Here is a 27,758-nt window from a genome sequence, read left to right as displayed (position 1 = left end):
GAAGTACATTTGAAGAGGAAACCTAAGGACTTGACGAGTATTTGGTTTTGTGATACGCAGCGGAACAGTTTGTGTTTGGTGTTTGTGTTTGAAGCCTGACACGACTAATATGAATAATTTTACTAATTACACTTCTTTATATATAACTAATCTGCGGCCAAAATATCTGACCCAAGGTTATAATAATCTATATATTAATACGGTAGTATCTTTAACGTATGCACGTGTGTCACACTTTCCAAATTGTAAATTATTTGATCGGGAGATCCTATTTATTAAAAAGAGGGATAGAATGTAATAACATACTACGAATATTAAATCATTGGTATATAAATATGCTAATTTATATAAATATACTAATTTATATAAATATGCTAATTTATATAAATATACTAATTTATATAAATATGCTAATTTATATAAATATGCTAATTTATATAAATATGCTAATTTATATAAATATGCTAATTTATGTAAATATGCTAATTTATATAAATATGCTAATTTATATAAATATGATAATTTATATAAATATGCTAATTTATATAAATATCCTAATTTATATAAATATGCTAATTTATATAAATATGATAGTTTATATAAATATGCTAATTTATGTAAATATGCTAATTTATATAAATATGCTAATTTATGTTCATAGTATGTTATCACTTTCTATTAATAGATTAAATAGGATCTCTCGATCATTAAAGACGCAATTAAAAAAAACAAACTTTTTAATAAAAAAAATTAAGTCAATTTTGCACCGTATGTGAAACTAAAATATACCTTCTTGATCTTCTGACTAGGATGTAAGGGTAGTATCTGTTCTGTCCAAGGATGCTATAATGATATCATGAGGTTTACGTTCATGCCGGGTGTCTATACAATGGAAATATAATCACAGACTTCTATAAGGATATTGGAGATAAGGCGTAATAACCAGATATTTTCTGACATTTCAGTAACCAGACTATTTAGACAAATACATTTACAGTTCAGCTTTAACAAAAGGACTACAATAGAGCGGGGTATCCATTCATGCCGAACGTCCACAGAATGCCCACCAGCAATATATTACATATAGATGCTGCTGTTGAATTTCCACATGTTCTGCTAGTTATTATTATTATTATTATTATTATTATTATTATTATTATTATTATTTACTCACTAGGAGTAGTCACACAGGCCATCATCAAAGATTTCTCTTTGAGAACAACTTGTGGCATTCTCTGGAGTCTGAATGATACCAAGTCTCCAAAAATTTCCAGTACTCTCCACCTCTTTCGATAACCATTGCAGATGAATTTGCATTATCGCAACAGCCGCTTACCATTGATTTCTGAATGGTGGCGACCATTGTTTCTTTACTGGAATTTGGTGACAAAATGCCTTCCCATGGTCCCAGTCCTCTTTGCACTCACCCAGCAGAGGTCTAGATAGTGTTTTCTCTCCTCAATCTTTCCATCCTCTTTGACCCTTCTTCTTCTTCTTCTTCTTCTTCTGATGATGATGATGATGAAGAAGAAGAAGAAGAAGAAGAAGAAGAAGAAGAAGAAGAAGAAGAAGAAGAAATAAATAATTAAAAATAAAATAAAAAAATATCATCACACAGGTAATCATCAAAAATTACTCTCTTCTAATAACCAGTGGTGTTCCCTGGAGTTTGGGTGACAACAAATCTCCCCAGATTTCCATTACTCACCACCTCTTCAAATAACCTTTTCAAATGAGTTTGCATTATTGCAACAGATATTTACCATTGATTTCCCACTAGCAATGTCCATTCATCTTCACTAGAATTTGGGTGGTAATAAGGCTCTCCAAGGTCTGAGTACTACTCTTAGTAGGTCATCCAGCAGAGGTCTGATTAGTGGCCTCCTTTTTTGGTCTTTCCATCCTCCTTGGGTCTTCATGACTATTTTGCGTGGCATCAGCCAAGGCTGATGTGTTTATTTTTGGGAGGATGGCACAGTTTATAAAATTTCTTGCAATTTTAATTTTACTAGGGTTCATCTGATTTTACTTCCATCATTGCGTTTTACTGATTATTGGTGCTTGTACTTACTTGGAGTTCCTTTTTTTCTTCTTTTTTTTTTACACAGGAGTCACAACTTATCAAGGCCCGGAGGCCACTCGAGGATAAGGATTAATGGGTATACATTAGTCAATGTGATTTTAGCGTAGTAAACATAAGTAGTGGGAATTTTGTAAATTGGATTACTTAGGTGGATGGTTCATCAACAACTTGTTTACGTTGGACTTGAAGACGACCATATTGTAGTATGTGGGAAAGCAGGCAATCGGAAGAGAGTTCCACAGGCGTGCACTTCTAAGAAAGAAGCTTTGTTCGTAGAATCTACATTTAGGTTTTAGCAGAGATAAAGAGTGTGGGAAATTATTGATAGTGGTTTTGGCTAGACGAGTGTTTTTCGTGAAAGTTTGGCGAGGGGGGGGGGCATACATTGAAGCTCAGCTGAGCACTTGCCATGAAAATATCGATAAAGCAGAGACAGGCTCGCAAGTCTCTTTTGTGGAAAAGAGGTTGCAGGGAAGAGAAAAAGGGCATCCGCCACTAAGTTACAAAGTCTATCTTGAACTCTGTCAAGGCAGGATAAGCTACTTCTAGCAGCTCCTGCCCAGATGTGGTTCTCACACAAGTCATCATCAGAGATTGCTCACTGACAACTACCGATGGTGTTCCCTGGAGTTCGAGTGACAACAAGCCTCACCCAGTTCTCCAGTACTCTCCATCTCTTCCGATAACCATTGCAAATGAATTTGCATCAGCACAACAGCTGCTTACCATCGACTTCTCGCTGGCAAGGACTGGGACCATGGGGAGGCATTTTGTCACCAAATTCCAGTAAAGAAACAATGGTCGCCACCATTCAGAAATCAATGGCAATGGTCATCACTGGGATTTTGTTGGCAATAAGTCTCCCCGAGATCTTAGTTCTCTTCACATTAATCCAGTGGAGGTCTAGTTAGTGCTTTTTCTCCTCAGTCTTTCTCCATCCTTCTTGATCTTCCTTGATAATTCAGTGTGATAGGAGTTGATGTCATCACTTTTTTTATCGGGGGGGGGGGAGTAACTTACAATTATATAGTTTAAGTTTTCTTGATTCTATGTACCGTTTCTTTGTGTTTTACCTCTGTAGCTGTTTCGATATGTCCATTATGGTGGACCTGAACGAGCCCCCCCCCCCTTCCCACCTCCGCTGTAAAATTAATTCCTTTTCACGTTTTCTTGTTTTTCTGTAGATTATCATTGATAACAGATTTAACGTTCATATTGGCAAGAAAATTTTTTTTTTTTAAGTCTATTTAATGACTTTTAACATGGGGGATCATTTTTCAATTATAACGTTCTATTAAATTGATACTCCACTTTGCGTTCGTTTTGCCTTATAAATTTTTCTTGAATAAATTATTTCAGTTTGAATTGTTACAATTTCTTTTCAGTCTTCCTTTTAAATTTTTACACCATAGCGGACACGTGGCACTTTAATAAGGAGAGTTGTGTTGATTGACCGCAAAGTGGGGTATCAATTTAATAGAACCTTATAATTGAAAAGTGATCCTCCACGTTAAAAGTCATTAGATAAACTTTAAAAAAAAAAAATGTTTTCCTTCTAATATGAATCTTAAGTCTGTTATCATTGATAATCCGCAGAAAAAAAAATAAAAAGTGAAAAGGAATTATTTTTACAGCGAAGGTGGGTGGTTGTTAGGGTGGGGTGGGGGGGGGAGCAGCTCGTTCAGGTCCACCATCATTTTTTTTTTTTCAGTATTTTCCTTGAGGATCTGGGAATTTTGGAAGGAAATCAACTCTCATGGGTGAAGCATTTTTATCGCCAAGGTGTTTTTTTGTGGATAAAGATATGGAAAGGATAAAAATAGAAAAATAAAACACTTATAAACCTTGGAATAACAAGCTGCTGCACATTTGGAGAGGAAAGCTTCGGACTTGACGAATATTTAATTTTGTTATCCACAGCAGAACAGTTTGCATTTGAAGCATGGCACGACTAATACAAATAATTTTACTGGTTACATTTCTTTGCGCATACCAAATCTGCGGCAAACCTGATCCAAGGTTAGTATTATCTTTATCTATATAAGTTAAGTTTTTTTCTCGCACTGACATTGATATTAAACACCTACTTCTTCTATATATTATTCCTTAATTGGAATTCATTTTTTGAGATGAGCATTATATGTTAATTTTATTTTTATTTCGGACTATTAGTCTCATCTTTATTAGTTGTTTTTTTTTGGATCTTTTTATTGGTTCACAACGTTTCGGCCAACTTCCTCTGGCCTTCGTCAGGTGGTAACCGCGACGGATAGGGACTTCGAATCTCCTAAGTGATGGCTGAGAATGCAGTTAGGAGATTCGAAGTTCCTATCCGTCGCGGTTACCACCTGACGAAGGCCAGAGGAAGTTGGCCGAAACGTTGTGAACCAATAAAAAGATCCAAAAACAACAACTAATAAAGATGAGAGTAATAGTCCGAAATAAAAATAAAAATTTACCTACTTCTTCTATTGTTATTTATTTGCTTCTCCACTAACGCAAAATGTGACACAAGGCCCTTTTTAATGTGAGCGAAAACCAGCTCCCTAAAAAAGGGGTACTCCAGAAGTAAGCAAAAAATAAAAATTGCCTTAGTATAGAAAAATTTCCCCTTACATTGACTAAGGAGAAATTAACTTCCCCGGAATAGATACTACACAGCGAAAATTTATTTATTTATGAAAAATACAAAAATAAATTAGACACTGGGCCATTCAAAAGTGTTGTGTAGCGGTGGGAGTCTATAGTCATCATTGTCACTATACCTTATATATATATATATATATATATATATATATATATATATATATATATATATCACTTTTCTAGCTAGAATCTTCAATCACCATAATACCACATTTACTCCAGGAGTCGTCCTACAAGATTCCCAAATCATTTATTTTTTAAATACTAGCAGTTTAGCCCAGCTTTGCTCAGACCGTATGTATTGTTCATAATTTTATGCGCATATGCATATCTATATATTAAAAAGTTTGACTCATGTCCAGGTAACCTATATCTGAAATTTCAAGTGTTTAGACCCAAAATTGACAGAGTCTGCAAAGGTCAGCTCTTTCAACATTGACCTCTTGGCAGCCAAATTTTTACCCAAAAACTGATTGAAAGGCTTGCTGCATGTCTGGATACCCTTTATGTAAAATTTCAAATGTTTACACACAAAATTGGTTGAATAGTTTGCTAGACACACCAATGGTCAAATCTTTTGAACTTTGACCCCTTGGTAGCCAAATTTTCGCCCAAAACAGATTAAAAAGCTTGCCTTATGTCTAAATACACTTTATGTAAAATTTCAAATGTTTAGACTAAAAATTGGCTAAGAGGTCAAATATTTTTTAACTTTAACCCCAATTTTGACCCCTTAACAGTTATTGTTTTGGGCTCAAATCAAATTAAAAAGTGTGATCCATGTCCGAATAACCTCTATTGAAAATTTCAAGTGTTTAGACCCAAAATTGGCGAAAGAGTTTGATAGAGTTTTCAAAGGTCAAATCGTTGAACTTTGACTCCTTGACAACCAAATTTCTGGCCCAAAACCAATTAAAAAGATTTTCCCAAATCTCAATATCCCTTATGTCAAATCTCGAGTCTGCAGACTGAAAATTGACAGAGTAATTTGGAAGGGAAATTGTACACACACACACACACACACACACACACACACACACACAATTTCACTTTTATAGATATACTAGCAGTTCAGCCCAGCTTTGCTAGGGCCCTATGTACTATTCATAACTTGCCCTACATGTGAATACACTTTATGTAAGACCTCAAATATTTAACCTAAACTTTGTCTGTGGAATTTCGTAGAGACCGCAGAGGTCAATTTTTTAAACTTTGACCCCAATTTTGACCATTTAACATTTATTATTTTGGTCTCAAATCAAAAGAAAAAGTTTTACCCATGTCCAAGTTACCTACATCTAAAATTTCAAGTGTTTAGACACAAAATTGGTGGAGAAATATGGTAGAACCTGCAAAGGCCAAATCTTTCAACTTTAACCTTTTGGCAGCCAAATTTTCGCCCAAAAACTGAGTTAAAATGCTTTTCGCATATCTGAATACCTGTTATGTATAAATTTTAAATGTTTAGACCCAGAATTGACTGAGTAGTTTGCTAGACACCGCAAAGGTCAAATCTTTTGAACTTTGCCCCCTTGGCAGCTCAATTTTTCGAAGCAAACCGATTCAAAGGCTTGCCCTATCTCTGAATACCCTTTATGTAAAATTTCAAATGTTTAGATCAGAAATTGGCTGAGTAATTTGGTAGAGACCGCAAAAGGTAAAAAATTTTTTAATTTTTACCCCAATTTGGACCCCTTAACATTTATTTTTGGGGGCTCAAATCAAAGTAAAATGTTTTATCCATGTCCAAATAACCTACCTTTAAAATTTAAAGTGTTTAGACCCAAAATTGACGGAGGAGTTTGGTAGAGTTTTCAAAATTCAAATCGTTGAACTTTGACCCCTTGACAGCCAAATCTCTGGCCGAAAACCAATTAAAAAGATTTTCCCAAATCTCAATACTCCTTATGTCAAATCTCGAGTTTTTAGACTGAAAATGGACAGGGTTGTTTGGTAGGGAAACACACACACACACACACACACACACACACACACACACACACACACACACACACACACACACACACACACACACATTTTCATTTTTATAGATATATAGATTGATAGATTTGGTATAAATAATATAAGCTACCACTTGTCTTTCTTTCTTTAGCTTACTCTTTCCTCTTCTCCCTTTTTCCCTTCTTTCGTTCTTCTAAAAGTGGAAGTCACTAATGAACACAGTTGCTCAAAACACTTGTGTGTGTTCACTGCACAGGCCGTGGCCGTCCATTTTCTTCATGTGAACCCATTTATAATGATGATATTTAAATATTAATAAAATAAAATACTCAATAGCAACATTAATAAAAGCAATAATATAATAACAATCAACACAAACAATGCACATTTATATTTAAAACGTTTATTCAGCATAGTAGAATTGTTCGCCTGTGGAATTCTGTTCTGCTGGTCTTATTTCCAGCTAACTACAACATGGTCGTCTTCAAGTCCAATGTAAGCAAGTTCTTGTTAAGCTGTCCCCATAAATAATACAAATTCTGCCCACTTTATACCATTAACGATTACTAAACTACCACCTTACATTCAATGGCTCTTATCCTCGAGTGGCCTTCATGCCTTGATATGCACCGATTGTTTTTCTGTCATGTTTTTCATTTTTTTTTTTTGCAGCAATATTGTGGACTGTTCAGATGTTATCAACGATCTAATTGCGATATATCTGAGGGCCAGTCATTCATACTTAATGATGGTAGGAAATTTATTTTCATTTATCTGCACTACTATAAATTTGTTTTTTTTTGTGCGTATTCGTATTAAAAACTCTTTTCTCTATTTCTTTAAAAAGAAAATACAGCTTTGTTATATATGGGTCGTAGAAGATCTAAATAATGTGCATATTCTTTTAAACATTCATTTTAATTAATTCCCTATATATATGTTTAAAAATTTTGCCTACCAAACTCCTCTGTCAGTTTTTGATCTACAGACATGAAACATAATTTTTCTTATGAGATGATCATCTTTAGTTAACTATTACGTGTAATTATATTCACGCAGATATTCTAAATGATTTATACTTGTATAATAGTTGCATAAAAAAGTTATAGTAATTATGCATATTCGAACACATGCAAAACTTTATATTTGGGTTTTAGCCAGGGAAAATCGGTACAAAAGTGTGAAAATTAAAGAAATGGAATTTACTAGGTGATGGTCGAACGACGGTATTATGAATATGCATGCGTAAAGTAATAGCTATTGGTTCATGTTTTAATTTTTAACCTCGCAGCAAACATGTCTTCAGAGCTCAGGCATTAACATCAAAGGAAAAAGTAAATCATAAAGTTTTGGTTTCGATTCTCACTGGTGGTGCACAAGTCATTTTCTTTTTAACTTTTATAATCATTACTATATATTAGATCCTATATAATCTATAAATATGTGGAAATTTTCCTTATATCAGACAATTGCTATTCAATTTGGACAATCCCCTTTTTATGGGGAGCTGGTTCCCCCACAATATCTTGGGGAAACAAAAAATAAATAAAAATAGCTGCCCCGCAGTAAATACTGGCCCACAGTCAAAGTTGACCTTATTAACTCATTAAAATGTGCACCTGCTAATTCTAAATAATTAAATAAATGCAAACACCTGTTGATTTGTTGGTGGCCCACTGGTTAACGTTGCACTTTTTTTTTTCACACTTTAATTTCAAACTTTGCCTCAAGGGTTCGGTTCGATCTTCATACTTACCTATCAGAACTTTTTTATTTTATTTTAACCCCCCCCCCGACACACACACCTCCAAACACCCGGGAAACGCCGGGTACCCCCGCTAGTATTATAATAAATACGAAATCTGCATTAATCTAAATATCATATTACAAGTCTAATTAAATAGCACAAAAAAATCGGCCAATTTGAATCTATTATTCTGTATTAGATGAGGATTGCTAATTTGTATTGTTTCTATTATTCGGACAACTTTCCTCCTCTCCAGTGTTAATTTCAACCTTCTTCTTTTATTTATATCTATATATGAATATATATATATATATATATATATATATATATTAAAAAGTTTGACTCATGTCCAGATAACCTATATCTAAAATTTCAAGCGTTTAGACCCAAAATTGGCGGAGGAATTTGGTAAAGTCTGCAAAGATTAACTCTTTCACCTTTGACCTTTTGGCAGCCAAATTTTCGCCCAAAAACTGATTTAAAAGCTTGCCCTATGTCTGGATACTCTTTATGTAAAATTTCAAATGTTTTAGACCCAAAATTGGCTGAATAGTTTGCTAGAGAACGCAAAGGTCAAATCTTTTAAACTTTAACTCCTTGGCAACCAACTTTTCAGCCAAAACCTGATTAAAAAGCTTGCCCTATGTCTGAATATACTTTATGCAAAATTTCAAATGTTTAGACCCAAAATTGGCTGAGTAATTTGGTAGGGACCGCACAGGTCAAATTTTTTTCAACTTTGACCTCTTAACATTTATTGTTTTGGGTTCAAATCTAATTAAAATGTGTGATCCATGTCCAAGTAACCTATATTTAAAATTTCAAGTGTTTAGACCCAAAATTGGCAGAGGAGTTTGGTAGAGTTTTCAAAGGTCAAATCGTTGAACTTTGACCCCTTGACAGCCAAATTCTGACTGAAAACTGATTAAAAAGATTTTCCCAAATCTCAATATCCCTTATGTCAAATCTCGAGTCTGTAGACTGAAAATTGACAGAGTAGTTTGGTAAGGAAATGTACTCACACAGACACACACACACACGTTGCCTGGTCTTAAGATACGCTTAAATATGGTATTTTGATTCATGTAGACTATGTATAATAAAATTAAATAAAATACAATACTCTAGATAAAGGTAAGGTAATGGCTAATGCCTCCTTCAGTCTTTAACAGACTCTGGATGCCCATTGTAGGGGTGTCTGCACGTGAATTTTTTTCGTGGCAAGAATTGCATAATCTTCAACCACATCTCTCCTGAGTTTATATAGTTAAATAACAGTGGCAAGAGAATATATATATATATTCAGTAATGTGATTGATAATTTAAAAATCAAATTATAATTAAATTAAAAATCCGTTTCATAAGAAGGAACAACAACAAAATCAATTAATTTTAATCATTATTATATATTATATTATTATTGTAAATAATTATATATATATATATATATATATATATATATATATATATATATATATATATATATATATAATTATTTACAATAATAATATAATATATAATAATGATTAAATTTCTACAGACACTAGTGTTTCATCCGTTTGGGAATCATACGTGCAGGGTGTCACGATTACCAGTGGTCGAGAGATTCGAACCCAGCAACAAAGCCATTCCTGACTCCATTAGCAAGAACCAAATCTATGCAGCCACCGTTAACTGTGAGAAATACTATTCAAATTTAAACATTTATTTTTAAATGATTTTAACTTCTGTCAGAGTGATCTAATGATTATAATATGATCTTTGCATGCGAACTAAAGTGACCGACTCTATTTCAACTGAAAGTGCTCAACGATAAGAAAAAGTTTCTTAAAGAGGCTGACATAATTATTTACTATAATAATTATTAAATACCTACAGACACTAGCGTTTCATCCTTTCAGGAATAATCACGATAAATCATTTAGAAAGCCATTCTTAAGATGTGTATAAATGTGATATCGTAGCGTATTTTTGTTAACAGTTTAATAATAAACAAGAATATCGGTAGATATTAAACATCACGTTAAATTCCTTTAAAAAAAGTAAAAGATAAATGGAAAAAAACTGCAAGGGACATACAAAATAAAAGATTCCATTCGAAATTCCATGCAGCACGCTATCCCCGTGAATAAATAAAGGGTTCTGCTCGTAATTCCGTCCAAATTCTTGAGTTCGACAGAAACATTCCCGAGTTCGACAAGATACACCTGAAGAAGGTCGGACGTTATATCGATCGAAACGTTGTGAAAATCACACTCGAGATGAGAACAGTAGTCCGATGAATAATACATATAACCAATCCTCATCTCAAAAATTCAGAAAAGTGATATTTACATTTAGAACTAAAATAAGTTTAAGGCTCCTAAAATTCATACTAGGACCTTTAGGGAGTTGAGTTAATGCTTTTCGGGCACTCCCTAATAAAATAAATATTTCAACACAAGCTACTGAATAAACGAACAAACGACTTGGTAAAATTTGCAAGGAAAACGTTTATTGAAGCAAGGACATGATGCCATTTAGATATAGCTAGGATAGAACTCGTCTGCCTTTGCCCGGTAGTTAATCCCCAGTGGGAATTGTAGATACCGGTGTAGGCAGAGAGTGTGAGGAAACAGGTCCGCTCTCTTTGACGTCTCGCTGGAAAAGGGGTAGAGTTTTTCTCGTCCGGGACGGAAGCAGTTATAGTTCCTTAAGGGGGTAAGGAAGATCCCTGCGCTATGCCTCTGATTGGTCAGTATGTGCCATATCGCACAGTCAGGGAGGCACTGACGCACAAGAAAAGAGTTCTATTTGTTTCTGCTATAGACCTGTGGTGTTGAAGGTTCAATCCTCCGTGCAAACGACACACAAAATGAAAGATTCCATTCGAAATTTCGTACAGGTTCCAGAATTTGACAAGATACACACCTGAAGAGGTTACATCGGCCGAAACGTTGTGAAAATAACTCAAGATGGGAATAGTAAATCTGAAGAATGCAAATGCAAAATCTTTTACATTTGAAACGCGGCGAGAAATTCCTAAAATGTGAGTTTTTTGTTTTTGTATAACTAGAAACAAGCCTCTTTATTTCTAAACTAGCAAGTCTCCCGGCGTTGCCCGGACGTAAAATACACAAATATTATAATTTTAATTAATTCAGAATTCTTTTTTATTATAAGCAGAAATATCCTAAGCATTATATGTAAAGTTAAATTCTTTTTAAAATGATAAAGTAAAAAATTAAAAAAAAAAAACGGAAAGAAATTGAGACATCTCCATGTGAGTATTATGTTTTTTTCTAAACAGTTCCCGGAGTTGATTTCCTTCCAAAATTCCCAGCATCCTCAAGGAAAATACTGAAAAAAAAATTATGGTGGACCTGAACGAGCCCCCCTTCCCACCCCCGCTGTAAAAATAATTCCTTTTCACGTTTTCTTATTTTTTCTGCGGATTATCAATGACAACAGACTTAAAATTCATATTAGAAGGAAAAAATTTTTTTTAAAGTTTATCTAATGACTTTTAACGTGGGGGATCACTTTTCAATTATAAGGTTCTATTAAATTGATACCCTACTTTTGCGGTCAATCAACACAACTCTCCTTATTAAAGTGTCACGTGTCCGCTATGGTGTAAAAATTTAAAAGGAAGACTGAAAAGAAATTGTAACAATTCAAACTGAAATAATTTATTCAAGAAAAATTTATAAGGCAAAACGAACGCAAAGTGGGGTATCAATTTAATAGAACGTTATAATTGAAAAATGATCCCCCATGTTAAAAGTCATTAAATAGACTTAAAAAAAAATTTCTAAACAGTACTCGAGCTAAGATCGAAACCAGTGAGTCAAGTACGATAACATTAGACCAGCTTGACACGCTCGTTGAAAAGGCGTTTTTAATCTACTTATTCTTAATATAAGCAATTTGTAATGTGAACTATTCACACATGCACATTCATGAAACAGTTAACAAACAGATAAAAAATTTCGATGACTCCCACATACTAATTTTACAGTTTTGACTTTCTTAGCAGCCCTTTTTTGCAGACAAAAACGGATTAAAAGGTTTTCCACATGTCTGAATATCCTATATACCAAATTTCATATCTGTAGATCAAAAATTCGTTGAGTATACAGGTTGAGAAGTGTCCACACACACACACACATACACATCCTAACTTTTATAGATATATATATACAGGGTGTCCACAAAGTCTGGCTACATTATGTAGCCAGACTTTGTGGAAGCATCCTGTAGATTATGTAGCCAGACTTTGTGGACACCCTGTATATATATATATATATATATATATATATATATATATATATATATATATATATATTAGTTCTATTTATGTTTCTTTTTTATTGTGACTTTATCTATAACACTAATTAACATGCACTGAATCCAAAAATTACATTGGTTTTGCTCAATCAGGTCAAGCTTTTGAGCTATGGCCACATGTCAATTTATACACTGTAACTTACAACTTAATTTATCAAGTACTTTATCCATTACGTCACAGGTCATTGCAAAAGATTCCTGAATCTGACAAAATGCACCTGAAGAAAATCAGAGGTTGCATCGATCTGAACGTTATGAAAAGAACACTCAAAATGAGAATCGTAGTTTTGTTACCAGAACGAGTGATGTTTTTATTATTATTTATTACTATCTATTATTATTTCTAAACGTTTACTAAATGTTTGCTGTTACGGTTTCTGTTGCGTTTACTTTTACGGGTCTGTGTGTTCATCAATACGTGTGGGTGACTTACGTGCAGTATGCGTGTGCGGGTGTGTGTTTGCTATTCTTCTACAGTTTCTCTCTTGCCTTGGCAAGTTTCCGAGATGTGTATGTGCAACTAATATAATGCGAACATACCTGGTTTGCTTTGGCCAGCCGGTGATGCCTTCTTGGTCGCTGGTCTTCCATCTTGCTGGGGAGTGAATGCTGCAGACAGATTCATCAATGAACAACAAGATGGGATTGAAGCTTCAATCTTTTTATTCAAGGCAAGCCTAACAAAAATCTCCCGTCTGCATTCCTCTGCTGCTAAGACCAACTCCACCCATGTGGTCGTCAACTATGACCACACTTCCATGTCACCTCTTAATTTCCAGTACATCTAATCTAGGTCATTCAAGGTGACTTGGGTTTGATGCCTGTCAAACGTAACCTTTTCTGACCCTGCTAAATCGCTGATAGGAAGTCAAAATATGCTTATATAACTTTCTATTTCTAAAACTACCTATATAGCAATTAAACTGGGATTCCCAATACTACAGTTTGAATAATCCAAATAGTTTGTTCTTGATTATTTGTCTATCCGAAATTTTTAGAGAATCAGCCATAACTAAAGAGAAGTTCTAAGTAATTCACAATTGTATTGCAATCAGGACTAAACCTTCAACCTCCTAAAGAGTGTAACTTACAACTGAATTTTCACCAAGTATTTTACCCAGTATGCCACAGATCTTTTCGGACGCAAAAACACAAAAGTATAAAAACTTTCTCTGATTTCAATATGTAAGTTTTCTTTACTGTTTTGCAGGGAGCCATTACAGGAAATAACAGAAATAATTTGTCCGAGTTGAAAGCATTTTTCAGAAAACAATCCAATGAAAAAAGAGAGACGGCCATCGAACTAATGGATTATCAAAATATGAGAGATTCTAAAGTCTACATCAAGGTGAGTAAGGTGAGTAAGGCTTATACACCCCCCCCCCCAAAAAAAAAACGCAGAGAATGTTTTAATGGTCAGGAAAATCAACAACTCTATTGATGTATGACTGAAAGTCGTTGTCTGCTTAAAGTTGTTCAAAGGCCGACTCAACTTTATAATTTAATTGAAGGTTATTTTCTGATTGAAGGGTGCTGTTCAATTGAAGATTGTTATTTAAGGTCAAATAAAATTTATAATAGATTAATGATGGATGCTCCGACGAACTACAAGCCCTTGTACCCCCCCTCAACGAAAATACCCCCGTCAAACCCGGCAAACAGCAAAGTCCCACCCCCACACAATAGAGATCTCTAGATGTAAAAAACATCCTTCTATTCTAATAGTTTCTTCCCAAGAACTGCTAGACTCTGGAATTTGCTTCCGGGTTCCTGCTTCCTCAACTGTACTGACATGCAGAAGTTCAAGTGTAATGTGAACAGACATCTTGCTGCTCAACTCCCTACATAGTATCCCTGTAACTTATATCCTTGATGGTAGTCCCCCCCCCCAACATCAAAGTGGCACTGTGCCTTGTTTGGGGTGAAAATGTAATTTAAAAAAATGTAAAATTTAAAAAAATTAATTGAAGGTTATTTTCTGAGTGAAGGCTGCTGTTCGATGGAAGATTGTTGTTCAAGGTCAATTAAAATTTATAATTTAATTGAAGGTTATTTTCTGATTGAAAAGTGTTGTTCAATTGAAGATTGTTGTTAAAGGTCGATTGAAATTGAAAATTTAATTGAAGGTCATTTCCTGATTGAAGGGTACTACGTTGAGATTTTTGTTCCTTAAAAGCGCTGGTTGAGTTTGAATAAAATAAAATGCGTATTATATATATAAAACAACGCATTATTATAAAATAAACAGACAATTATTTTTGAAAACACCTGCTATACAAATCATTTTCATCATGGACAACGTGGATACCCCCACAACAATTCCAAAAATAAAAAAGCGGATAAAAACATGTAAATGTAATCACCCCCCCAAAAAAAGGAAGTATGTGTGGAGAAAATATACATTTAGACACTTCCTTAGGCTTGATAACATTTGAGTCCGGCGTCGTTAGTATTTTTAGAATATTATTTCAACGCGAGTATTTTTCCAATATCGTTACTGGTTTCGATTTTAGTATGTATATCCTTGAATCCAATGTCGTCAGTGTTTAGTTTTTTAGAACACTGTTTTTAAACGTGAGTACGTTCTCCGAATCCAATGTCGCCAGTGTTATGGCTTGCAATAAGCAACAAAGAAAACAGAATAAGGGAATAGAGTTTAAACAATGTATTACTGGAACAACAACGTAAAAAGGTTACAACTGATAAGAGTAGTAAATGTCACTGAGCAGGCGAGGGTCGCTCTAGTGTTTAATCCACACCTGGGATCAAAAGGTCTATGGTTTATATAATGGATAAAACAGTCCATTTGGAGGGTGACTCCCCCACAACAATATAGAAATAAATGAAAGAGTAAAGTAAAGAACCTTTCGTATATATTAATCCAATTGTGGACAAACAAAGAAACAAACGAACAAACAGACAAATACGAATTATATATATATATATATATATATATATATATATATATATATATATATATATATATATATATATAAAGTATGTATTATATACGTTTAAAGCAATATATATATATATAAAGATTTTTGTTCCTTTTAAAGAAAATAATGTTACGTTAAGATTTTTGTTCCTTAGAAGAGCTGATTGAGTTTGAATAAAATAAAATCTGTATTAGATACGTTTGAAGCCAAAAACAATGCATTATTACAAAATAAACAGACATTTATTTTGTTTGAAATTTATGTTGAAATTCATAAATATATTTCGAAGCAAAACTTCATCTTCAGTATGTCTTTCTTTCTTTCTTTTTTTTTTGCCATGTTGAAGGGTACTATTCAATTGAAGATTGTCTGATTGTTGATCACCTCCCAGTTTAAGAGTTTTTTTAGGACTGCTAGCAACCAATTGTCGCGGTGCATTCACATCATAGCTTATGTTTTGCCATGCCGGCCATTTGTTTTCATCAGTGAACAATCTCATATACACCGCCTAGTGGCAAATAACCGTCTCATCAAGTCAAACTGAGGTGAAGTAAACTTAATTTCAACTTTTCTTCATGAAAATAGATAGCAGAAACTTTGATTCCAAACTGAATCGAACATAAACACAATCAATTTACACATGGAATTCTTTTGGTTGTATTTGATTCGGCGGAGAATTAATTCTGTTCATTTGTTTTCTCTCTCTGAGACCGGTGGTACGTGTTGTAACAACACCTTCTCATAAGTACAGCACGTTGATGGGCAACCTGCAGTTTCAGCCAGGCCACTAGCCCTGGCCAGGGGAGTAGGAGGTTTTATCACAGCGTGAATGTCGCCTGCCATCCCGTAAGCTGGGGAGCTGTTATTTTAAGTAGGTTCTGGTAAGAATGTTAGGCAGAACAGTGCGTGATAGAAACTCTAGAGTAGGTTTTATAATAAAGTACTTGCTATCTGACGCAAGTCTAGCTAAGGACCAGAAAAGACCCCTTTTTTCCCCACTTCCCCTTACTGGCCTTAGTGCCTAAGTTTCTTCGTACCCCAAATGAGGCCTTGGCAGTAGATAATGCCAAGGCCGGGGACGAAAAACTAAATAAACCCTGGCCAGGGGAGTAGGAGGAGGCTCCCATTCCAAACAATGACTGACGCTACCAGTCACATCGACCGAATCCAACAGCAGCAGTCGCCCCAGCTCCAGCCCAACAGCTGCAGTAATTCAAAGAGCCCTTTTCAGGGCTAGGTTCCTATGAAAGATTTTCCCCTTTGTCTTACTGTCTGTCGCCTCCTGCAACTTCCAGCGATCCTTCAGTTTCCTGCACCTCCTGCCTGCAGCACTCAGCCTTCCTCCGGTGTAGCTCGGTTCTGCTTTGCAGTCTGCCGCCTCCCTGTTCCAGTCCCGGACGCCATTCCTAGACTGCTCCGGTGTCTAGGCCCCTGACAGATCCAAACCAGGTCAAGATGCTAGACCACTCCAATATCCAGCAGACAAGTTCCTACCATATTTATTTCTGACAGATAAAAAGACGATCTTTCGTCCTTTAAACGAACATCCTGTGCCTATTCTGCCAGTGTCTACCTTGTTAGTTGTTGGGTCGATTGTCTCTGGACGAACGCCACCCGCAACACAATATACAAAAGTAATACAGAATGTGAGAGATTCATATGCTCAATTATTTGAACAGCGGCTTGGTTTTCACCAGTTTTGGCAAGTAACAAACATTATTCTGAACAGAGATGTGTCCTCTATTCCAGCCGTTATCAATGAACCTGAGGTAATTTCATCAGCATCTGACAAAGCAAAACTCTATGCCAAGAATTTTGCAACAAATTCTACCCTTTTCGACCATGGCTGCACCCCCCCCTCATATTTCCTCTTATGACTGAAAACATGCTGTGTGACATACAAATATATGTGCATGATATTGCCAAGCTTATCAAAGACAAAGTAAAACAATTGACCTTGACAGCATTCCAATCGTAGTGCTTAAAAAGCTTCAACCAGAATTAACTCCCATACTTACAAGGTCCTGGATATGACCTTAAACTATATCCGATGGTGAGGCCCCAGCTTGCAGGTTTTGGGGAGTGTGGAGCCACCGTTTAATTGCCATTGCTCCCAGATCCACTCTGACCCGGAGTAGTAGTACCTGTTAGGGTCCCAACTATGCATTAAATAGAAACTGACTTGAAAAAAAAGCAAACATATATATTCTATTAAAAAACTTTTCTTCAAAATCACTGGATTCGGCATTAAATAACCTGAAAAGGGTTGATATGCCGTAAAACAAAAACAACCAACCAACCAACCCATACTTACAAAGCTGTTTAAACGTCGCCTTAAGGAAAAATGTTTCCCAACACCCTGAAAAACTTCATCAGTCTGCCCCATATTTAAAAATTCCGGATATCAGTCTCATTTGCCTCTCAGTACAGACCAATAAGTCGCCTGTCAGTGTCAAGTTGCTGGAATCTGTCATAAATGGAGAAGTGGTCAACCACCTCAGCAGAAATAACCTATGTCAAAATTATTTTCATCTGGAAAAAAACATTTTTTTAAATGTTTTTCTCTGTTGATCAATACAGAGTTACTGTTGATATGTTTTAGATAAAAATAATATTTTTGAAAAAATGAAATGAGTTTAAAAAGAAAAAGAAAAACAGAAATTATAAAGTACATTTATATAAAGCATTACAATGCACAGGTGTAATAACTAAACACAAACTGAAGAAAATTAAAACATATAACAACGGAATAAGCTATGCAGATTCACCTTTATTAATATCAGTGTATAGCTCTTCTTATATATAAAAGACATTTTGTGTGTGAGAGAGAGAGACAGAGAGAGAGAGAGAGAGAGAGAGTTCCCAACAGACACCAAAGCAGCTGTGCCAGTGTTTTGGAAATTTCATATTTCATACAAATGTACATCATGTGTCTGGGAGTGTTCTTAGATAGGTTTTGTATCGGAATGCTTCTGATAAGTTTCAAAAATTGATAACTGAAAAATCCGATTAAAGATGAAACAGTCTGATTTTGGCCAAAATTAACACCCTCATACAGCCTAACATCCCGAGTGTATTTGAGAAGTTTTTTCATCTCACAAGCAGAATGGCCTGCCGTATAAAATCAAACCTGGGTTCTTTGATATGACAGGGGCGTATTCAAAATGAATGTTTCTTTTAAGAGCACAATTAAACTATGATACTTGACTCTTGCATTTTAAACTTTGATTGAAGCCATTAAAATAAAAATGATTTTATAAAATCACCAGTAAGTTCTCCATAGTGCAATGTAGATTACAATGTATTGTGAACTCAGTCACAGCAGGAAAACATATGAAACTTTCTCTCAGTGCACCACAGTGGATCCCCGACTAGAGAAGGTAATCAATCGATTTGACTGAAAAAATGGGTGATTTTCACCAATTTTGATGCAAATAAAAGTATTAGAAGTGCGGAACATACATTGATATTGATACTCATACAATCTCGAGTAATGTCAGGTCTCCATAATAGTATATATATGCACACACACACACACACACACACACACACACACACACACACACACACACACACACATATATATATGTTGAAAGGAACAACGAGAAGACTCGGAAACAGTGAAACGAATTATATATTAACAGAAACACAGACAATAATGTTAGTTGAGTGGGAACTCCCCTCAACTTAAGGACAAGTAATGTTACGACTCTTTCCCTCTGAGTCTTGGGTCCAGGCTGATTGGAAAGCAGAATCTGTTTACCGGAATAGTCCGTCATCAGAATCTGTAGGGGTGCCACCCCAGAAATTAAATTTAAAGAATAATAATAGGTTATCCTGACGCTACGCACTCCTTTGTTTACCTCGGAAGTGACGTCACACAAATCTTATAATACGGATGGCTACAATTGTAAAAATAATTTGTTTTATTTTACTTTCATTTTGAGCTAAATTAATTACCAACACAGTAGCGAATTCAATTTTTTTTCTCTCCCCCATTTGTTATATTGGTATTTGAGCGGAGAATCTAATATTTCTTTTCATTTTGAGAATTTGTTTTAGTTTTTAATTACTAACACAGCGTAGAATTTAACTTTTTTTTTTTCTTCCATTTCTTATTTTGAGCGGAGAATTTATTTTATTTTCATTTTGAGCTCTTTTTCCGATCTGGCGTTACCTTTTATAGGTACTCCTGCACTTTACGACCCAAGCTATTTTTAACACTATTATTTAGAAACCTATTATTTAACATGGGGAAGGGAGGGTGTATTGTAACTATTCTGTACTTTCACCTAACAATTAAATTAAAAAAAAATATTGTGAAACTTGAATTTAACTTGAAAATACTATTAAAAAATAGCGCGGGTCGTAAAATACAGAAGCACCCTTTTATAATATAAAAGTTTGGTAAATATCCAAATCCGCTACTACAGAACACCGACCACTCTAATTTGTTTTTTTTATAGGTAATTGAGGTCGCTGACAACGAACTGGTTTATTAATTGTAGAAAACAAAAACAAACGGGAGAAAAAAGGAGCTCAAAATGAAAGAAAAATAAAACAAATTATTTTTACAATTGTAGCCATCCGTATTATAAGATTTGTGTGACGTCACTTCCGAGGTAAACAAAGGAGTGCGGAGTGTCAGGATAACCTAATAATAAAATCTTTAAAACACAGACAATTCATTTTCAATTTCTGCAAAACTGACAATAGCCTCAGTATACATGTTTGAACTAAGGTTGACGAAGGGAAATTCCGAAATATTATTCAACATAGAAATTCCATCTGACCATGCTGCTGCAAGGAAGGACACAATACAAGTATAAAATATCAGAAAAAAAATACACATATATGGCATTGATAAAGGTGACTTAGCATAGCTTATTCCATTATTATACGTTATAATTTGCTTTGGTTTGTGTCTATTCATTACACCTCTGCATTGTATTGCTTTCTATAAAACCCTTTTGTATACACACTAAACAATGTTTCACGCAAACTACATTAACTTATTAAAAAAGAAAATATCAATAAAATATTACGGGGCAATGCCCTGTCGGGACAGCTAGTTATAATATAAGATGTTTTAGCTTTATTCAATATTTTTAAATACTTTTTCTCTTTAAAGGGCCTTCAATTAAAGGGTGATGCTGATCTCATAACCTATGAGCCTTATAATTTGGAAAACAGAATTAACAAAACTCTGCGAGAAATCTACATATATGCATTGGACAACAAAGCTTATGCGGTTTGTATTTTTTTTTTTTCTGATTTATTTTGGGGTATATATATATACTAGCGATGGGTACCCGGCGTTGCCCGGGTGTTTGGAGGTGGGGGGGGGGGGTAAAAAAAAAGTAAGTATGAGGATCGAACCCGAACCGTTGAGGCAAAGTTGTAAATTAAAGTGTAAAAAAAAAAAAAGTGCGATGTTAACCATTGCCCTACCACGAGATGCTAACGGAAACACATTTGAATTTATTTAATTACTTGGATTTAGCAGGTGCCCGTTTTAAATGAGATCAAGTTTTGACTGCGGGATAGTATTCATTTACTGCTGAATGCTCCCCCCCCCCCCGAAGATGTTATAGGAAAAAGGCTAACCCACGTGTGGCATGCGACAAATATTGAATATTTATCTTCCCGAAATCGACCAAATTAAATAGACAGGCGAGCTTTGTTGTTAACTGTGAGATATTACGATTTGTATGTGATATAAAAAGTTTTAAAAAGTTGTGAACCAACCGACCGCTTCGCTGAAAGAAGCCTTTTGTAGACAGAAAAAGCAAACACACATACATACATACATACATACATAGATACATACATACATACATACATTTTCGCTTTTATATTTATAGATGATGGCAGTATTGCCATTACTTAATATATCTCTGGCTCAAATGACGCAAACATGAGCGCAATTAGTAGCACGTGCCAGACGGTCACCTCTATGAACCTTCTATAGTCCTGCACATCTTACACATCCACTGATGACCAGGTCCAAGCTGTGGTGTCCTAAACACCTACCAGGCTGGACTCTGGAAGTTCCAGAGCCTTTATTACCATTCACGCACATATCTGCATCAGTCCTCATTGAATGTCCGTTTGCCGTTTCAGGCTACAGCCAGCCTTTTCGTTATCGAGATACACACTGATTGCAAAATGTGTATTCCATTGCATATCAAGTAATGCTTATGATTGAAGCTTTTTATAGTGAGGAAAGACTTTGCACTGAGACAATCCCACTCTCTAAATAACTGCCACATTGAACTATATATATATATATATTAAATTTATTTATACAAACATTAATGGCTACATATGTGCATACATGTTTCTGTAATCACCCGCGTTGGGGGATTACGTCTTCAGGCCAAGAATCACCGTCATATGTAGCCATTAATGTTTGTATAAATAAATTTAATATACCTGCTCTGTTCACTCATTGAGCACTCTTTGGTAGACACATGTTGTTTCATTGGATATACTTCTAGGAAACTAAACTCTACTGGCTATATATATATATATATATATATATATATATATATATATATATATATATACTAAGCTATAAAAATATATATAAATATATATGGCAATTAAGCTACACAGAATATTCTGCATTTCATCCACGCTTATTCTTATGCGAAGAGTTGTGGTTATATTGAGCACTTTTGAAGTAAATACTTAAAGTTTACGCATAAAATTATACTTTCGTATATTAATTTACGTGATTAAATGAAGTAGCCATATATATATATATATATATATATATATATATATATATATATATATATATATATATATATATTAGTGTTGGGGCGATTAATTGGAATCAAAATCAGGAATCGGGAAAATCAGAGTTCTTTGGGGTATCGGCATCGGTATTGGAATCAGAAAAAATTGAGCCTATTTTCCGATGCCAAAACCGATTCCTTAAATTATCTTTTTATTTAATTTTGGTTTAAGAAACATCTTCCACTGCTTGTAGTAATGATAAAATAATAAATGTTTATTGATTTAAACTTCCAGTTTGATTAAAATATCTAAATCATCCTCTCAGAAGTGTGTTTCTGCGTTTCAGAAAATAAATACACATTTAAGGTGTGTTTTTACAGTAATCGGGACAAAATAACAATTTTTTAACTAAATATTTAGAGATTTATAAAGAATCGGAATCGGTAATTTAGTACGGAATCAGTAATTGTATCGGAATTGGGAAAAATATTGGAATCGTCCCATCACTAATATATATATATATATATATACACTTATTAAGTGTTTCCTTTTCAGATTAAATATGTTTTTAACTCTTTTTCAAAGTGTTTTTTAATATGTTTTATTAACTATTTGCTCTTTTATATATATATATATATATATATATATATATATATATGCACACATACATACACCCATGTATGTATATTTTTTTTTTTTTTTACACAGTGGTCACCACTTATCAAGGCCCGGAAGCCACTCAGGGAAAAGGGTTATTGCAAGTACATTACGTTAGTGTGGAGATTTGATGAAGTGTTTACTTAAGGGGGCGGTTCATTAGGAATTTTTTAACGTTGGACTTGAACACATCCAAGTTGTAGTCAGGTGGGAAGCAGGCAGATAGAACAGAGTTCCACAGGCGTGCAGTTCTAAGAAAGAAGCTTTGTTCATGGAATCCACGTTTTGATTTAGGCACAGATAAAGAGTGGGGGAAATTTTTCACAGTGGATTCGGTTAGACGGGTGTTTTTCGTGAAAGATTAGCGAGGGGGGACCAGAGACTGGAGTTCAGACGAGCACCTGCCATGGAAATAACGATAAAACAAGGATAGGCTCGCAACGTCTCTTCTGTAGGAGAGAGGCTGCAGGGTAGAGAAAAGGGAATCCCCCACTAAGCCACGAAGTCTATTTTGTACTCTGTCAAGGCAGAATAGGCTGTTTTTAGCAGCTCCTGCCCAGATATGGCAACTGTATTCCATCCTTGGACGTACTTGGCTTTTATATAGATAGAGAATTGCATCAGTAGTGAGATATCTTCTGGAGCGGTAGAAGGATCTCACCATCTTTCCAGCGACCTTGGCAACAGACTTGATGTACGTGTTCCATATTTCACTTTCATATTTTTCATATTGTGAAGGAAGAATGTTTTACAGGCTTATACTCCCCTAGTGTATAAAGCTAATACGTCTAAAGTGACTAAAATTCTTTCATGTTAAAAAGTCAGTAATATGCCCCCCCCCTGTAATGATGTACGCATTTATGCACATGGACCCAACATGTTGTATGCGGTCGAGTATGCAGCATCTTCTTATTTTTATATCTTGTTTCTCTGCTGATAAACTACTGCAAATTTGTGCAAACCATCTTCATCTTATATGATCATGTCAGAACTGTTATGGGATGAAACAAAAAACATTTCTGTAAAAGTCTAAGGAAGCTACAGACGGACAAAAAAACGGCCGGGTAGCTGAAACAATAATGTAACTTAACAGAAAGATACGGTAATAAAAAATAAAACGCATATTTGCTCTACAACAGCATTGAGCACTTTCTTCAGTTTTTATTAATTACCATTTCTACTATATATATATATATATATATATATATATATATATATATATATATATATATATATATATATAACTACTTCATTTACTCACATAAATTTAATATACGAAAGTATAGATTTATGCGTAAACTTTAAGTATTTACTTCAAAAGTGCTCAATACGTAGGTAGAGCTAGTTAGTAATTTATAAAATATATATGGCGATTAAGCTACACTGAATATTCTGCGTTTCATCCACTATAGGATTCGTCAGGCTTATGCGCGAATTCTGTGGTTGCTTCTTGTTTTTAATATTAGTTGAGGATTTCTAGTTAGCCAATCAGCTTTCTAGTATCCACCACGCCCCTTCCTATCAGCCAATGGGCATGCATTTTATCAAACAAAGGATCTGTTTTAGAACTAGATTAGTGGTTTAAGGTAGATCTTTTCCCTCTTTTTTTTATATATATATAAATATACCTATGTGTACACACATACATGCACATATATATACATATATATATATATATATATATACATATATGTGTGATCGTTTATGTATATTGATGTTTGTTTAATTTATTTATTTGTTTGTTTTCTATTGTTATTGTTAGTTTTAAAGCTATTTTGTATCGCTATCCTAGAGTAAGTTTTATTTTGTGAACACAGTTGTTTGCTATTTCTCGTCTACAGTTTAATAGATTTTGAGGTTCTTTAAAGTACAGGATAGCAAATTTTTCATGGAGGCATAATTTACATGGGTCGTCTAAATTAAAAATAGAAGAAAAAGAACTATAATTTGGTATACGGCCCCATACAATCAAATGTTAAAAACAAAACTTGGCAAGAGATTTCTAGATCTTATTGAAAAACACTTTCCCGCAACCAACCCCTTACACAAAATCTTCAATAAAAATACCTTGAACTTATCTTACAGTTGTTGCAAAAATTTAGAGATGATAATTAAAGCACATAATAACAAAATACTAAATGAAAACAATGTAAACAACAACAAAATAAAAAGTAGACATCATGACAGAAATAAAACCAACACTAGCAGAAATAATAATAATAATAATAATAATAATAATAATAATAATAATAATGATAATGATAATAATAATAATAATGATAACAATAATAATAATGACAAACCAACCCCGGACAAGAATAACCATACCATAAATAAAAATACTAATAACGAACAAGATAAATGCAATTGTAGACACCGCACACTTTGCCCAGTCCAAAATAAATGTCTAACAAAAAGTGTAGTTTATCAAGCAACAATATTTGCGAAAGAAAACCCGAATAACAAGAAATATTACATAGGCATGACTTCCTTAGATTTCAAAACCCGATACTATGACCACAAAAGTGCATTCAAAAATAAAAAACACCATATAAAAACAACACTAGCGAATAAATACTGGGAACTCAAAGAAAGCGGACATTCGCCAGTAGTCGAATGGAAAATAATGAGACAAGCTACCACGTGCAAACATTTAGATGACCCATGTAAATTATGCCTCCATGAAAAATTTGCTATCCTGTACTTTAAAGAACCTCAAAATCTATTAAACTGTAGACGAGAAATAGCAAACAACTGTGTTCACAAAATAAAACTTACTCTAGGATAGCGATACAAAATAGCTTTAAAACTAACAATAACAATAGAAAACAAACAAATAAATAAATTAAACAAACATCAATATACATAAACGATCACACATATATGTATATATATATATGTATATATATGTGCATGTATGTGTGTACACATAGGTATATTTATATATATATAAAAAAATAAAAATAGAAAAAAAGGAGGGAAAAGATCTACCTTAAACCACTAACCTAGTTCTAAAACAGATCCTTTGTTTGATAAAATGCATGCCCATTGGCTGATAGGAAGGGGCGCGGTGGATACTAGAAAGCTGATTGGCTAACTAGAAATCCTCAACATATATAAAAACAAGAAGCAACCACAGAATTCGCGCATAAGCCTGACGAATCCTATAGTGGATGAAACGCAGAATATTCAGTGTAGCTTAATCGCCATATATATTTTATAAATTACTATATATATATATATATATATATATATATATATATATATATATATATAGTAATCTGTAGTCATAATCCAAATAATACTAATTCTGAATCCGTTTCTCAAAAACTTAGAAACGTCATTATTTGTTAGCCTTATGTTGTTTTTGTTCAATTCTTGTAATACATCAACATTTTTATTTTTCAGTTTGCAAACTATCTGAATCATCTCATGGAAAGTCAGATTCTGATGATCAATAAGACAAAAAAACTTGCTGCTTACCTGGACAAAAAAAGCCTTAGTGAACCCATCTGCCCAACAGCGCTTGAAAAACTTCTGCATTAAGTTCTTTTCTCAACCCAAGCTATTTTTTGACTCTTTCAACTGGTGTCAGCATTTCTTTGCTAAATGTCACTATCGAAATAAGCTCAAGGGAGACAATCCACTTTATTAATACACTCTACGAGAGCTGTTATAATATATATATATATATATATATATATATATATATATATATATATATATATATATATATATATATATATATATATGATAAATTCCACAGCCAAACAATGTCGCAGCCCACATGAGCAATGACAGTCAAAGAACCGGAAGTCCAAAAAAAAAAACATATATATATACATATATATATATATATATATATATATATATATATATATATATATATATATATATATATATATATATATCCTTATTCCTTTTCGTTTTGAAATAAAAGTTTGCATTTTCACTTAAAAACAAATCCTGAACTAATTCTCATTACACAGAATGTCTCTCTTCAAACTGGTTCTACATGCACTTTTGCCATATTACAAACACATATACCCCATATATATATATATATATATATATATATATATATATATATATATATATATATATATATATATTAATACTGGATCTCTCCATATCTTTTCATCTGTATTTTTTTGTTATGTATCGTCTGATTTCTTAATTTTTTCCCCTACATTTTATAAACTCTTTACACAAAAAAAAAGGTGCTTTTTGCATTTATGACTAGTTTTCAATTAATGCCTGTACCAGCAAATTCATCGCTTCGTATTAATATTCATTTGCTAATATCTTTCCTCGGATGAGAAGAATGCATTTTTTTAAACTCTGCAGATTAAGGAAATTTTAATATACCTTTTCTGAGTATCCTGTCGAACAATAAATTAATGATTAATGTAGAATATATTTTTACAGTCTTTAATTTTGTCTTGTATATACAGGGTGACCCAAAAAAAACGGGCCCCAACTCTAACTACAGGGTGGTCAAAAAGTCAGGTAACATGTTAAAGGTAGAAAAAACAATATGATCCATTATAATCTCTATTCTTTTAATATTATTTGTTTAAATATTTGAGTGTAATATATAAACTACCCCTCCTGATTTCTGGCTTTGGGGCTATGTAAAGGATAGCGTTTA

At 33.9% G+C, this 27,758-nt stretch overlaps 1 protein-coding gene across 3 annotated transcripts; it reads left to right on the top strand.

Moving 5' to 3' along the window:
* On the top strand, positions 1 to 27,522 carry LOC145246871 (ferritin-1 heavy chain-like). 3 transcript variants are annotated; one of them, XM_080108735.1, is made up of 6 exons: positions 1 to 67; positions 3,795 to 4,102; positions 7,364 to 7,442; positions 13,978 to 14,124; positions 20,838 to 20,957; positions 26,516 to 27,522. In XM_080108735.1, exons 2-6 carry the CDS (start codon positions 4,026 to 4,028, stop codon positions 26,651 to 26,653), a joined length of 561 nt encoding a protein of 186 aa, XP_079964861.1. In that variant the 5' UTR covers positions 1 to 67; positions 3,795 to 4,025; the 3' UTR covers positions 26,654 to 27,522. The 3 variants fall into 3 exon arrangements, with proteins under 3 accessions (XP_079964861.1, XP_079964860.1, XP_079964862.1); XM_080108734.1 differs by lacking the exon at positions 1 to 67 and having other exon boundaries at positions 3,742 to 4,102; XM_080108736.1 differs by lacking the exon at positions 1 to 67 and having other exon boundaries at positions 3,922 to 4,102; positions 13,978 to 14,115; positions 26,516 to 26,859.
* Positions 27,523 to 27,758: the final 236 nt, after the last annotated feature.

This window comes from Euprymna scolopes, chromosome 24 (genome assembly GCF_053919585.1).
Source record: "Euprymna scolopes isolate OS-2025 chromosome 24, ASM5391958v1, whole genome shotgun sequence".
In the NCBI taxonomy this organism is placed as follows: domain Eukaryota; kingdom Metazoa; phylum Mollusca; class Cephalopoda; order Sepiida; family Sepiolidae; genus Euprymna; species Euprymna scolopes.
This window is presented reverse-complemented; position numbering and strand designations above follow the sequence as displayed.

What these genes read in the sequence shown, in the direction of transcription:
- LOC145246871 (XM_080108735.1), top strand. Translation starts at nt 4,026, where the DNA reads ATGGCACGACTAATACAAATAATTTTACTGGTTACATTTCTTTGCGCA. An exon ending in GTCATTCATACTTAATGATG is followed by an intron (nt 7,443 to 13,977) that starts GTAGGAAATTTA and finishes ACTGTTTTGCAG; the next exon opens with GGAGCCATTACAGGAAATAA. An exon ending in TCTACATCAAGGTGAGTAAG is followed by an intron (nt 14,125 to 20,837) that starts GTGAGTAAGGCT and finishes TTCTCTTTAAAG; the next exon opens with GGCCTTCAATTAAAGGGTGA.